Genomic DNA, 13,645 nt, shown 5'->3' with positions numbered 1-13,645 from the left:
ACCGTGACAAAATGAGGAGAGGAGAGAATCCAGCATCCACAGTTGCTCGAGTTCCAGGTTCCAACCCACTCCTCACAATGGCTGAGAGTTGCGGGGGCACCCCTCCCCGTGGCCCATGGTGTCTGGGAGCTGCGGGGTGGCCCTATCACTTGCAGTGGCTGGGAGCTGTCAGGAGCCCCTGCCCACAGCGACTTGGAGCTGTGGGGGGGTCCCCTGTCACCCAGGGTGGTTTGGAGCTGGGGGTGTCCCTCCCCCACCTGCAGTGGTTCAGTGCTGCAGGGTGTCGCCTGCCATCCACAGAGGCTGGGAGCTGCGAGGTCCTGCTACCTGGCAGCTAAGAGCTGCTGAACCCCGTCCCGCAGCCGAGACCTCCAGCCACACTGCCCTGGGGCTGAAGCAGAAAATTTCACGAGCTCTCTGGAAGTCACGGAATGACTTCCGTGACAAAAATCTTAGCTTTACTCAGATTATAAAGCTGGAAGGAACAACTCTGATTATTTAGCCTGCCTCCTGTATAAAACAGGCCATACGATTTCCCTGAATTAATTCCTGTTTGAAGTAAAGCATCTCTTTTAGAAAAAATCCAATCTTGATTTAAAAATCTTCCAGTGGAGAATCCACCTCAGCCCTTTGTAAACTTTTCCAACAATTAATTCCTTTCGCTGTTTAAAAATGTGCCCCTTATTTGCAGCTTGAGTTTGTCTAGCTTCAACTTCCAATCACTGGATCTTGTTATACCTTTATCTGCTATGTCAAATATTACAATATTGTTATACTCCTCAAGCCAGTTTACCCAGCATAAAATAGTGAGAATAGAGATGAGGTTCTCACCCCACGGCATTATTCTTATTGCAACTCCACAGACCCGCATAAAAGCTGGTATTTTCATTCACCATCGTTTCATTGTCATTCGTTAGTCATATATCATGTCAGACCTGAAGAAGACCACTGTGTAGCTCAAAAGCTTCTCTCTGTCACCAACAGAAGTTGGTTCAACAAAAGATATTACCTCACCCACCCTGTCTCTCTCATATATCATGTCAGTTATCCAAGTCAGCAATGTGAAAGTTATAACTTCTAACTATTATGTGGTATTTGACTTAGAAGCTTTTATAACAAGAATTTCAAGAACATCCCTCATGATTGTTAAAGAGCTGGAAAAGCTATGCTGATTCCATGACAGCCTCCTTGTATGTTCTGTATCTGAGCACCTTAGTTTGCAGCACCAGGCATTTGGGAGACAAATGGGTATAAAATGTAGGAGTCCACAGATCATGAAATAATTGAACGTGAAACTAAAACCTGTTAAGTTATTTGTACTGATTTCAGTTCCAAGGTAAAAGGATAAAGGTGTTTTTACCAAGGTATGACATCAAAATCATTCTGTGATATTTGCAAATTGTCTCGAATTATTTCCCAGCCCAATTCGATCTTCCTACGCTTGCTTGGTGCAGCTTCATCTCCAGAATCTCTTTGTGTAACAGTGTACGACTGGGTTATCTCCAGGACTTTGGTGTCTTCAGTAAAGACCTTTCCAAAAACATAGTAAAAAGAGAACCCATCAAAAAAAGTATTCAAGTACTCACATAAGAACATAAGAATAGCTCTATTGGGTCAGACCAAAGGTCCATCTAGCCCAGTATCCTGTCTTCTGACAGTGGCCAGTGCCAGGTGCCCCAGAAGGAATGAACAGAACAGGTAATCATCAAGTGATCCATCCTGTCACTCATTCCCAGCTTCTGGAAAACAGAGGTTAGGGACACTATTCCTGCCCATCCTGGCTAAAAGCCATTGATGGACCTATCCTCCATGAATTTATCTAGTTCTTTTTTCAACCCTGTTATGGTCTTGGCCTTCACAACATTCTCTGGCAAGGAGTTCCACAGGTTGACTATGTGTTGTGTGAAGAAATACTTCCTTTTGTTTTAAACCTTCTATTAATTTCATTTGGTGACTCCTAGTTCTTTTATTATGAGAAGTAGTAAATAACACTTCCTTATCTACTTTCCCTACATCAGTCATGATTTTATAGACCTCAATCATATCCTCCCTTAGCTGTCTCTTTTCCAAGCTGAAAAGTCCCAGTCTTATTAATCTCTCTTTATACAGAAACTGTTCCATACCTCTAATCATTTATGTTGCCCTTTTCTGAACTTTTTCCAATTCCAATATATCTTTTTTGAGATGGGGCAACCATATCTGCACATAGTATTCAAGATGTGAGCGTACCATGGATTTATATAGAGGCAACATATTTTCTGTCCTATTATCTATGCTTTCTTAATGATTCCCAGCATTCTGTTCGCTTTTTTGACTGCTGCCGCACTTGTGAGTGGATGTTTTCAGAGAACTATCCAGTTTTGAGAGATCCTTTTGTAGCTCTTTGCAGTCGCCTGGGTCTTAACTATCTTTAGTAATTTTGTATCATCTGCAAATTTTGCCACCTCACTGTTTACCCCTTTTTCCAGATCATTTATGAATATGTTGAATAGAACTGGTCCCAGAACAGATCCCTGGGGGATACCACTATTTACCTCTCTCCATTCTGAAAACTGACCATTTATACCTATCCTTTGTTTCCTATCTTTTAACCAGTTACTAATTCATGAGAGCACCTTCTTCTTATCCCATGGCAGCTTACTTTGCGTAAGAGCCTTTGGTGAGGGACCTTGTCACCCTCACCCTCTATTAAAGGCCATGAGATGTTTCAAACTAAGGGTATGTCTATATTCTGAGTTGGGAGTATGATTCTGAGCTTGAGGAGACATGTTCATACTAGTTTTAACTGAGCTAATGCACTAAAAATAGAGAATAACCTCAGTGGTCCAGTCACAGGCAGGGTTAGCTGCTCCTTGTAGTACATAGCATCTCTTATGAGCATGCACTCGGGGCAGCTAGCCCCTTCCACTGCTTGCACGGCTGGGTCAACACTCTTTTTACTGAGCTAGCTTGTCCCGGGACCTCCTGGTCAACTTCCTCCTCGCCCTGGCTAAAAAGGCCATCCACGCGACCAGAGAGAGGAAGTTGGCCGATGGAGACCCCGGCGACTGTGGGGCTTGTTTCCGATCCATGGTCCGTTCACGCATCCGGGCGGAGTTCCTCTGGGCGGCGTCCACTGGCTCCCTTGACGCCTTCGAGGAGCAGTGGGCGCTGTCCGGGGTTCTCTGCTCGGTGTCCCCGTCAGGTTCCCTTCTTATGACCCTTTGACCTCACTCCTGTCCCTGTTCTTCTATTAGTTGTCCCCCGAACTCAGTGGGTTCTGTGGTCCTGTGGGTCCTCCCCTTAGGCTGGGGGGGGGATCCTTTAGCAGTGGGCGGGCTTTGCCCGCCCACTTCCCAGACACCCAATAGATACTGAGCTAGCTCAATCAGAACTAGTGCGAATATGTCTCCTCCAGCTGGGAATCACTTCACCAGCTTACAAGGTAGACACACCTGAAGTTAATCATTATTTACCATCTATAAAGCACTCCAGATAATTCTCATTTCCCTCTTAGCTTGCTTCACAGCCTTCAAAGACCACACACAGCAACAACTCAGATACTGGCAGAAGGCACAAGGATGCTGCTGTCTCCAGCACCTATCAATGCTATGCCTGTCAGCCATTAGGATTTGATCAGAGATTTGCTTCCTGCTCTCCAGAAGCACAGTGTCCTACTGTCTCTGTCATCTGAAAAGCAAGAAGCCTAGCTTGGGATCATCCTTCAAAAGCAAGGCTTGGAACTATGAGACGTAAGTATTATTACATTACTTCGGCTCTCCAGTAATTAATCAATAAGGGTAGGATTTTCACAAGAGCCCAAAGTGATTTAGGAGCACAAAGAACCATTGACTTTCAATGAAATTTGTGCTTCCAAGTCACATAAACAGTCATATAAAAATATCAATTACCCATTCTTTCAACTGCATACAGAATAAAAGTACTAACTAAATATGAATTTCTGCAACAACAAATAATTTTGCTCTATTGAGAATTCCTTGATATTAAAAAGCGTATCAGAAATATAAGGACGCTTCTCCCTTACAAGCCTGTAACCATGTTAAACTTTCAAATAAAACAAATTTAAACACTTTCAGCAGCAAACAGAAAATGTCTGCTTCCATCTGTACCTTACACATGGAAATATTTTGGGGAAAGTTAATCCAAAATGTCACTAGAGCAATTAAATTTCTCTATAAACTGAACAGAAGGGCTCCGTCCGCAGTCTGTGCAGCCTGTATTAGACCTGAGTATTAGGATCTCAAGACTGTCGTTTAATTGAGGCCAAAAAGAACATGTCTCTAGACCAGAGACTAACGATACTGAAATATGAGTAAACAATTATGAAAAAAATCTGCAAGACATATTAATGGAAAATTGAAGTGTGTGAATAGCATAGTACAGTATACACATCAACTTTACATTCATTTGGAACAATGTGTAGAAATGTCATTTACTTGATGACAAATATCAGCCATTAATTCAATCAAGTTTTCCTTCACAGCAATGTTGCGTGATCCTGAAGAATACTTTCCTCTACTGCCAATGAGACTTAACTCATTCACCAGCAGATCATACAAGTTGTGTAAGATTCTTTGCCATTTTGCTGAGTCATATGCACCTGTATGTGAAAAGATAAAATTTAAGTTATATATGCAGTTTATCTGCCATAATCTGACTATACAATATAGCTTTCTATGTTCGCAGATGAGCAGAGAATGCTTAACAGCAATTAGAGTTGCATTTTTCAGGAGGTTTTATAATGCAAACATTTATTTAAAACAAAAAATGTTCAAATATTTGCAAAGATGGGGGAAAAGAGGATAAAGTCTGGATGCCAAATAAGAGGGAGGGGAAAAAACAAAATAAAATCAAGAATCCCACCCTCATCTGTTCCAACCTAAACATCCAGAACTAAGTAGCTCCCACCCCCAGAGACTCAAGGTCCCCAGTACAGCCACCCCTGCCACTTGTCTGGGGGAGGGGCTAGAATACTACCCCAGCAGCAGCCAGGAACAGCTGACCCATGTGTCTTCTCAACCCAGGGACACAACAGGTGTCACAGATTTCATTGCAGAATTTTAATACCCAACATACTCTGATTTGGCCCTGCCCTATCCTCCTTGCCCTTTCAAAGCAGCAGATGTACCAGGAGCATCCATCTCCAGCATCCCTTGTGCAAAAGAAGAACCCTGATGTGAAGATGGCCTTACATAGATTTTTTTTTTTTTTGATACAGGCAAGATGCAAACATAGACAGGGAAGGCCAGGGACCCTATATGTTGGGGTTTGGGGGCAGATTCTAAGAGAATGCAGGGGGAACGTGGTCTAAGAGGGACTTCAGTATAACTGGGGATTAACTGTTAACAAGGGACTAATAAAAAAATTTAATGCATTAAAAAAAACACACTACAATGGGTTGGATAGTAGTAAATACAAATCAGTAGTTAGGAAACAGAGTTGACAGGGGAAGCTAAAAGTATTGAACAAAAATCTATGCCTGGTAGTGCTAAGAATAATAAAAAGGAATTTTGTACATGTATTAGAAACAAGCAAAACCCTAGTGATGGTATGGGTCCAATACTAGACAAGGATGGTAAAATTATCAGTTACGTTGCAGAAAAGGCGGAAGTGTTCAATAAATATTTCTGTTCTGTATTCCGAAGGAAGCAGGGTGATGTATTCATGTCTTGCAATTATAATGAAATACTTTCTTCCCATCAAAAACTAGGGAAGATATTAAAGAGCAACTATTAAGTTAAACATTTTAAAATCTACAGGATTTGCACCCAAGAGTATTAAATGAATTAACCGAGGAAATCTCTGAACCATTAATATTGATTGAACAAATCTTGGAACACTGGAAGTGTTCGAGGACTGGGAAAAAAAAAACCCTTAATGTTGTGCCAATATTTAAAAAAGGGCAAATGGGATGGCAGGGAAATTATAGATCAGTTAGCCTGACATCAACACAGGGCAAAAATCATGGAAATGCTGATATGGCCCAGCAATCAGTAAAATAGTAGTATAATTAATGCCAATCAACATGGTTTTATGGATAACGGTGCTTGTCAAACAAACTTGGTATTTTTTTATGAGTTTGGTTAATAAAAGTAACATGTTGACATAATGGACTTAGACTTTTGCAAGGTATTTAACTTAGTCCCACATGGCATTCGGATAAAGAATTACCACTATACAAAATCTATGTAGACAATATTAATTCATATATCACACAAAGTAACTGTAAATGGGGCATCATCATCCCAAGGGAGTGTTTCTTATGAGTTTCTGCAGGTATCTATTCTCAGCCCATTTTATTCAATATCTTTAAGAAAATATAAAATCATTCCTGCTAAAGTTTGCAAATGATACGAAAATTGGTGGAGTATTAAATAATGATGGAGACAGATCAGTTATATAGACCAACATAGACTGCTTTGTAAGGGGGCTCACTTGAACATCCTATGTTTTAACACAGCCAAATGCAAGGTCATACAACATCTAGGTACAAAGAACATAGGCTGCATTTATAAGATGGGGGACTGTATCCTGGAAAGCTGTGACACTGACAAGGGCTTGGGGTCATGGTAGATAACCAGTTGAATATGTGCTTTCAAGGAGATGTCACTGAAATGGCAAACAGGATCCCTGGATGTATAGGGTGGAGAATATGAACTAGAGGGAGGTGGTATTTCCTTTGTATATGTTTATAGTGAGATCATTACTAGAATAGTGTGTCCACCTTTGGTTTCTACTCTTCAAAAAGGATGTTGAAAAATTACAGAAGGTTCTTAAATGAGAGGTAAGACTAATCAAAGGTCTAGAACAGTGTTTCTCAAAGGGGGTTCTGAGAGGGTACTCCAGGGGGTCCATGGGCCCCACTGATCAACTCCTCCCCTCCCCCCCAGTGCCTTCTGCATGTCTATGTTTTCCAGGATGTCAGACTAGATCAGGGGCAGGCAAACTTTTTGGCCTGAGGGCCGCATTGGCTTTTGGAAATTCTATGGAGGGTTGGTTAGGGGAGGGGGTCATGGCCCAGCCCCAACCCTCTATCCACACCCCGTTCCCCTCCCAGGACCCCTGCCCCAGCCACACACATCCCACTCTCTATCCTCTGACCACCCCCCTGCCCCCTGCCGCCACATCCAATCCCCTCCTCTCATTCCTGACATACACACCCCCGGGACCCCTGCCCCATCCAACCACCCTTTCTCTCTGTCCCGACTGCCCCCCGCAACCCCATCCAACCTCCTCTCCTTCCTGACTGCCGGCCAGGGACTCCTGTCCCCATTTAACCCTCCTGTTACCCGTCCTCTGACCGCCCCCACCCCTATCCACATCCCCGCCCCCTGACCACCACCTCGAACTCCCCTCCCTGTATCAACCCCACATCCCCACTCTCTACTCCCTTACCGCGCTGCCTGGAGCACAGGTGGCTGGTGGCACTACAGCTTGCCACTTGGCTGGAGCCAGCCACGCCACGGTGCAGTGCACCGGGTTAGGCCGAGCTCTGCAGCTGTACTGCCCCAGGAGCTTGCAGTCCAGCTGCCCAGAGCATTGAGCTGGTGGTAGGGTGAGCTGAGGCTGTGGGGGAGGGGGAACAGCAGGGGAGGAGCTGGGGGCTAGCCTCCTAGGGCAGGAGCTCAGGGGCTGGGCAGGAGGTCCCACAGGCCAGATGTGGCCCGCAGGCCATAGTTTGCCCATCTCTGGACTAGATGACCATAATGGTCACTCCCAGTCCTAGTATCTATAAAATTAACAAGATGTGAACATGTGTGCCAATCTGCACTTTGCTCACTCCTGTATATTGTATCTATTCCCCCCCAGCCTTTCCTCCCCCTCCCCCTTTTCTTTTTAAATTCTAAAGTCTTTGACCAGATGCTGGGTGTTCCCATTCAGCACCCAGCATATTTTGAGTGTTGTTATAATACAATAATAGTTAAAACCATGTATTCCCCAATTCAATCAGCTCTAATGCACAGTGTAAAACTATAGAGAAGAAATAGTTACTCCTGTGATTATTCTCCAAGTTTACCAGTGACATCCAGAACTTCTGTGCTCGTGCAACTTGAACTCTCACATATAGCAAAAATTTGCTAAAATTAGAAAAACAAAAACAACAAAAGAAGCTTTTTATTGTGTACCTTTCTCCTGTGTTTTGGCTCCCTTTGGATGATGAACACGAACCTGCAGTTGAAGTAACTGAATTATTAATTCCTTTACAGACTCTTTCGGTCTATACTGAGTCCATATATAAAGAACCGTAGGAAGAATTTCTTCTCCTAGCTTACAAATCCGCATACGACAGTTCACAGCATACACACTGAAGACGACATTAATTGCTGCAAGAATATGATCCAGACCTGCAGAGGCGTTCTCCTGCCTGAAATATAAACCAAGCACTTCATCTACAGCAAAAATAGCCAACTTTCTGTTGATAAGAAGTATTAACAAATAATGAATGACTTGTCTGGATTTTTTTTAAATCTAGTCCTTGAATTGTAAATTGAGCACTGAACAAACTTAATTTAATAAATAAGGCAAGAATATTCAAAAGACCTCACCTCTGAATACTTGCAGATAATGCAAAACATTTCCAGAATACTATAAATGCAGAAAAGATTCACATTTCAAAGAGCTCTGAGTAAACAGAAAGTTGTTGAAGGTCAGAATCACAGAAGTCAGGGATCAATGAGCATCCACAGATCAAGTCCAACCCCAATTACCTAGGACAAATTATCCTCTGAAATACAATTCTGACACACAAAACAAAAAGCTGAGAATTACCTTGCACACTGTAGTGCTTTTTCAAAGAAGCAAAAAAGATTGGAATTTAGTTCATCAGTTTGGAAGCAGCATCCTCTGATCAATGTGTGAATTATTCTAGCCACCAAAACTCTGTTAATATCTCTGGAAGGTTTGAGATACAATTTGCAGTACAGGGTCAGCAGTTCTGTAAACATAATTCCAAGAATCAAAAATTATATAAAAGTATAACTGTCTCCTTAGCCTGGGTAAAACAGTGATTTAAGAGACCAGATCATACAATTCTAACAAGCTGATTAAATGCAGAAGTTACACAGGAAGGAAAAACCACCACTTAAACAAAATTAAAATATTTTGTCTGTGTTCCAAAAATATCCACTTGCTATTAACATCATAGACATTTGGATCATTATTCACAAAAGTTAATTCTCTGTTTTGCAATTTAACTGCACACAGAAACATTAAGAAAATATTATCTAAACGTACCACAGGTAGCTGAATGCCACAAAAAAACAAAACAGAATAACAAAAAAACTGAAAAAAAACTGAAGGGGGAAAAAAAAAACCCTAAAGATTACTAACATTTCAGCTAATTCTTACAGAGAATTATTTCACTCCCTTTTAGCATGTCACCAGTCACAATTTTCACTTGCACTATGATATGGCTGAGTGTAACGTTCCAATGAGTACCAACAGAACAATGGAAAAGGTATATTAGGTACTATTAAAATTTGATTTTCTCCATTTTCTAATATTTTTATTTAATAGATAATTATTAAACAATACTTCATAGAGCTTTGAAGATGCAGTGTTACACGGTATAAGCATTACTTTTATATCTTGTAGATGATATATAAAAAGAGCTTTAGAGATCAGTACTAAAACCTACAGGGACATCTCAGTAGTACCCTGCGCAGACACATAATTTATATCCGTGGAGCTGCAGGGTTCTACCGCAGCCAGCGCCCCGCACAGGCCATCTCCTCTGGCAAGGCTGTACCACCCCCAGCCCCATCCACTGAGGCGAGTACCAAGCTCACTGGCAGTGGTCCCTGGTCACGCTAGTGTGTGCTAGTGGCTCACACTCTCCTGGACAGGAGTCCCTTTCATGCAGCGGTCTGTGTGTCCTAGGGGTGGTACAATCATGCTGCTTTCGACACTGCAGTTCCTGGTGGAGCCCTGCAGCTCTGTGGATATGAATTTTGTATCTGTGCAAGGCTCTACATCTCAGCACTAACTGGAATTTGGCAACTGAAGAATAGCAACTTCAAGAGCCTGCTAAAAAAATCACTATTATTATACATATAAAATATGTTAAAAGGATAGTATTAAAGTTGCAAAGTCTAGATCAAAGTTAGGAAATGCCAGTGCACCTTTAATTCAGCCCTCTTGTGCATATGCATTATACAGTAATTAGAGATCCGTGTCTGTCACAGAGGTGGCGGAAGTCATGGATTCCGTGACTTTCTGTGACCTCCAGGACTTCTGTAGGGGCCAGTGTGGCTGACCCCAGGGCTGCCCAAGCAGTTGGCTCCAGGGTCCTAATCTCCTAATGGTACAGCTGGGCTATTCTTCTGCTCAATGTTAAAATTGCAAATTCATTTTCCACCAGCACTAAACTTCAGTGATCTGCCAAAAATGAATCAAATGAGCAATCAGCTCCAAAATCCCCAAATAGTTACCATTATGTGGTGACCCTAACAGCTTTTTGTGGCCATGGAATGCGAGTCCGCAGTCACTTAAGAACTTAATAATTGCTACAACATGCTTAAGGACATCTCTCCAGAACTGACACTCTGCCTGAAACTGCTGAACTAGGTCCCTATCAATTGCCTTTGCATGCCATATCCGTGTGAGGATACAATTTCGGTGGTCCAAGTTTTTCTCATTTTCAGAAAGACATTCAGGGTGTTTCCAATTACTGAAACCTTCAATAAAGGCATGTGTTTTGGTTGAAAGAAGTTTGCAGGCAAAGCAGTAAACATTTCTAGGAGACGGTGAGTAAATAAGCCAGTGCCACATAACAGATTCACCATTGTGCAGCTGAAAAGAGAACAGATCTTCAAAGAGCAAATGTATCTTCCCTCCCATCACCCAAGCAGAAGCAGAGAATTTTTTAATATATACATCTTTTTTTTTTTTTGGACAGGCAGCTGAACTCACAGCAATCCAAAAATTCCTGAAACTTTCATCAGTGTTATCAAACAACGCAGGATCACTGCCAAATTCATCTGCTTGTATTGAACGTGTCTCATCAGCATAACTCAGTCCCAGCTTGCCTGCCTCCCGCAGATCCTGATCTGTACTTTCCTCTTCTTGAAGGCCAAGGCCTCCATTGCCAGTAAGAGTGTCTGCTGAACAAACCTTGTTGGCTTTGTCCACTGTTTCTCCTTTCACTCTCTCTTTGACGTATTGATTTATTGTCAGTATTTTTTGTACCAAAGCAACTACTTTAACCTCCTTTGCTTGTTTCAGCTTTCTCCTAGCACTCCTGCTTAATGCTGATCCATATTGTGGATTTCATAAACAAATTTAGTGGCGGTAAGTTTTGTTTTTTTTTTACTGTCAATTCTAATGGATACGATTGGTACCTAACCAATCACATAGCAAGTCATTTGCATGTTGCAGCAGGTATTATTTGAAAAGACAAACTTCTGTTAAATGTTTCTGATGTAATTAGTGAGAGAAATAGATTGGAGGGAGGGAGTTTTTGGATTTTTTAATTTCTTAGGTTTGTTGCTGTAATGATATCCTCAGTTGCATCTTCAAAGCATGCTTCACTCTCCTGCATCATGTGGGGACTCGGCCACGTTGGAGATGAGTGACAATTTTACTCTGTTCATCTTGGTGGAGTGCCAAGTATCTGTACATGTGTGAGAGCCTGGTGGAGGGGATATTTAAAAGGTTATGAACCTTCATAGTTTGGGACGAGTCAACCTCTATCGCTCCCACTTCGAAACCCCATAAGTGCACCTTCCTCAAATCAGGGCACAGCAGGGCGGGTGGTGGTGTTGGTCTGTGGAGCAAGGGGCTGGGCAAATCGGGGAACAGCAGGGCGGACAGGATTTCCTGCCTGTGGCCTGGAAGTTGGTACCTACCTCTCCGCCGGAATGTCTGGAACTGGATCCGGGAGCCAGACAGTTCTTTCTGTCAGCAGCTGAGCAACTCCTCCAGACTTCAGCAGCAGCTGCTGCTCTTCCCACCCACTCGGTGGGGAGCCTGATTTCATTTACTCCAGTAACCAGACTTTTAGCATCCGGACAGCATTGCTGACCGGACACTGCCAGGCCTCCTTTCCAACTGGACTTTCCAGTTGAAAACTGGAGACCTGGCATTGCATCCCTTGGTATTAAAAACTGTACCACGAGGGTGGGGGCAGGGGGGGGTGGGACTTGAGGCTTCAGCCCCATGGCTTCTGCCACCAAGACGGCTGTGGCACCTGACCTCAGGCTTCTGCCCAGCAGCATCTGCCAGGGCTTCTCACTGCCTGTCCCACAATTTCTGCCAGTGCTCAGGACTTCTGCCCACCCCATGGCTTCTGCCGGGGCTCGGGGCTTTCACCCCTCCCCCACAAACAGCTTCTGCCATCTGTTTCTGGGGTACCCAATTTTACAGGATCCCCGTGTTAATCTGCCTCTGGGTGGAGATAGGATACTGGTCTAGATGGACCACAGGTCTGATGCAGTATGGCTGCTCTTAGGTTCTTATGTTCAATATCTGTGTGTGGATATTTTTAATCAAAACAAGACCAAAGCATCTGTTGGATGGAGTATATCAGCAATCCCAACTCTTTGTTTTGCCTCTTTTGTCTGAAATTACACCAATTTCCTTCAAGCTACAGTTCAGAATATGATTTTACGTAGTGCTTTTCTCAAGTATGACATCTCCAACCCCAGGCACTTTCCCAGTAGTGCAACTGTTTCTGCACTTTCTTCTATATTTATGCATGCAATATCCACCCCTATCCTCTCCGTGAAATCTTTCAAGTTCACTTCTTCTGTGGTGATTATAATAAATCTGCCAGCTGATAATAAGCAGGCTGAGGGGCTGCCATGGGCAGCACTTTTGTATTAATTCAGAAATTATGACATCCCCCTCCTCCATCTTTCATGTGTCAAATGTCATGGAGCACAGCTTTTATGTTCTATCACATTCCCCATCCCTTCAGTCTTTTTTTTAATTTTTGGTCTTCTTAGACTCCAGGTTCTTCAGGTCTATCCCTTACTATATGTCTGCACAGGGCCTAGTACAAAGGGGTCTGCACATGGTTGGGATTTTTGGATATTACCATAATACAGGTAATAATACTCACTAGTAATACATGAACCACACCAACCAATATAGTCTCAAAAATACACTGGACATTAAAATTGATTTGACTGAGTCGCTGTTCCCGGTACACAAGTTAACCTACATGGAATAACAGATAATAATAGAGGAATAATATTGTAATATCCACCCCTGCCCCTTTGTCTTGTCTATTTCAATTGTAAAGTCTTTGGGTAGAGGCTATTTCTACTATATATTTGTACAGTGCCTCATACAACAGGGCCTCTTAGTACTACTGACATACAAATTAATAATAATAATAATAAACAGTAAATAACAATAAGATGCCTAAACACATTTCTATACTAGGAAATACATGTTTGTAAACAGACATTACTGAAACAGAAGTGTTACATACTAACCTGACCACTGTTGCTTCGATATCTCACACCAGTATTTCCTCACTGAAAGAACATCCTTTAGTAGTATGCTACTACAGTCAGCTCCATAAATAGCACAACTTGGTGCATCTTTCACTATGTCCATGACATAATTCAGAAGCTCCTGACATTTTAATCTGGGTGCTCCTATGCAGAAAATAGCAGGAGGTACAAACATAGGCTTTTTA

At 42.5% G+C, this 13,645-nt stretch overlaps 1 protein-coding gene across 5 annotated transcripts in view; it reads right to left on the bottom strand.

The window, feature by feature from the left end:
• ATM (ATM serine/threonine kinase) overlaps window positions 1–13,645 on the bottom strand; it is a 112,657-nt gene that overhangs the window by 87,036 nt on the left and 11,976 nt on the right. For all 5 annotated transcript variants that reach the window (XM_030561035.1, XM_030561050.1, XM_030561069.1 and 2 more), the window contains exons 5-9: window positions 13,440–13,604; window positions 8,770–8,935; window positions 8,127–8,365; window positions 4,437–4,600; window positions 1,361–1,530 (exon numbers count right to left, since the gene is read on the bottom strand). In XM_030561035.1, coding sequence (XP_030416895.1) covers window positions 1,361–1,530; window positions 4,437–4,600; window positions 8,127–8,365; window positions 8,770–8,935; window positions 13,440–13,604 — 904 coding nt within the window. The remainder of the gene's footprint in view (window positions 1–1,360; window positions 1,531–4,436; window positions 4,601–8,126; window positions 8,366–8,769; window positions 8,936–13,439; window positions 13,605–13,645) is intronic.

This window comes from Gopherus evgoodei, chromosome 1, assembly GCF_007399415.2.
Source record: "Gopherus evgoodei ecotype Sinaloan lineage chromosome 1, rGopEvg1_v1.p, whole genome shotgun sequence".
Classification (NCBI taxonomy): domain Eukaryota; kingdom Metazoa; phylum Chordata; order Testudines; family Testudinidae; genus Gopherus; species Gopherus evgoodei.
Note: the sequence above shows the minus strand (reverse complement) of the source record. Positions and strands in the feature narration are given on the sequence as shown.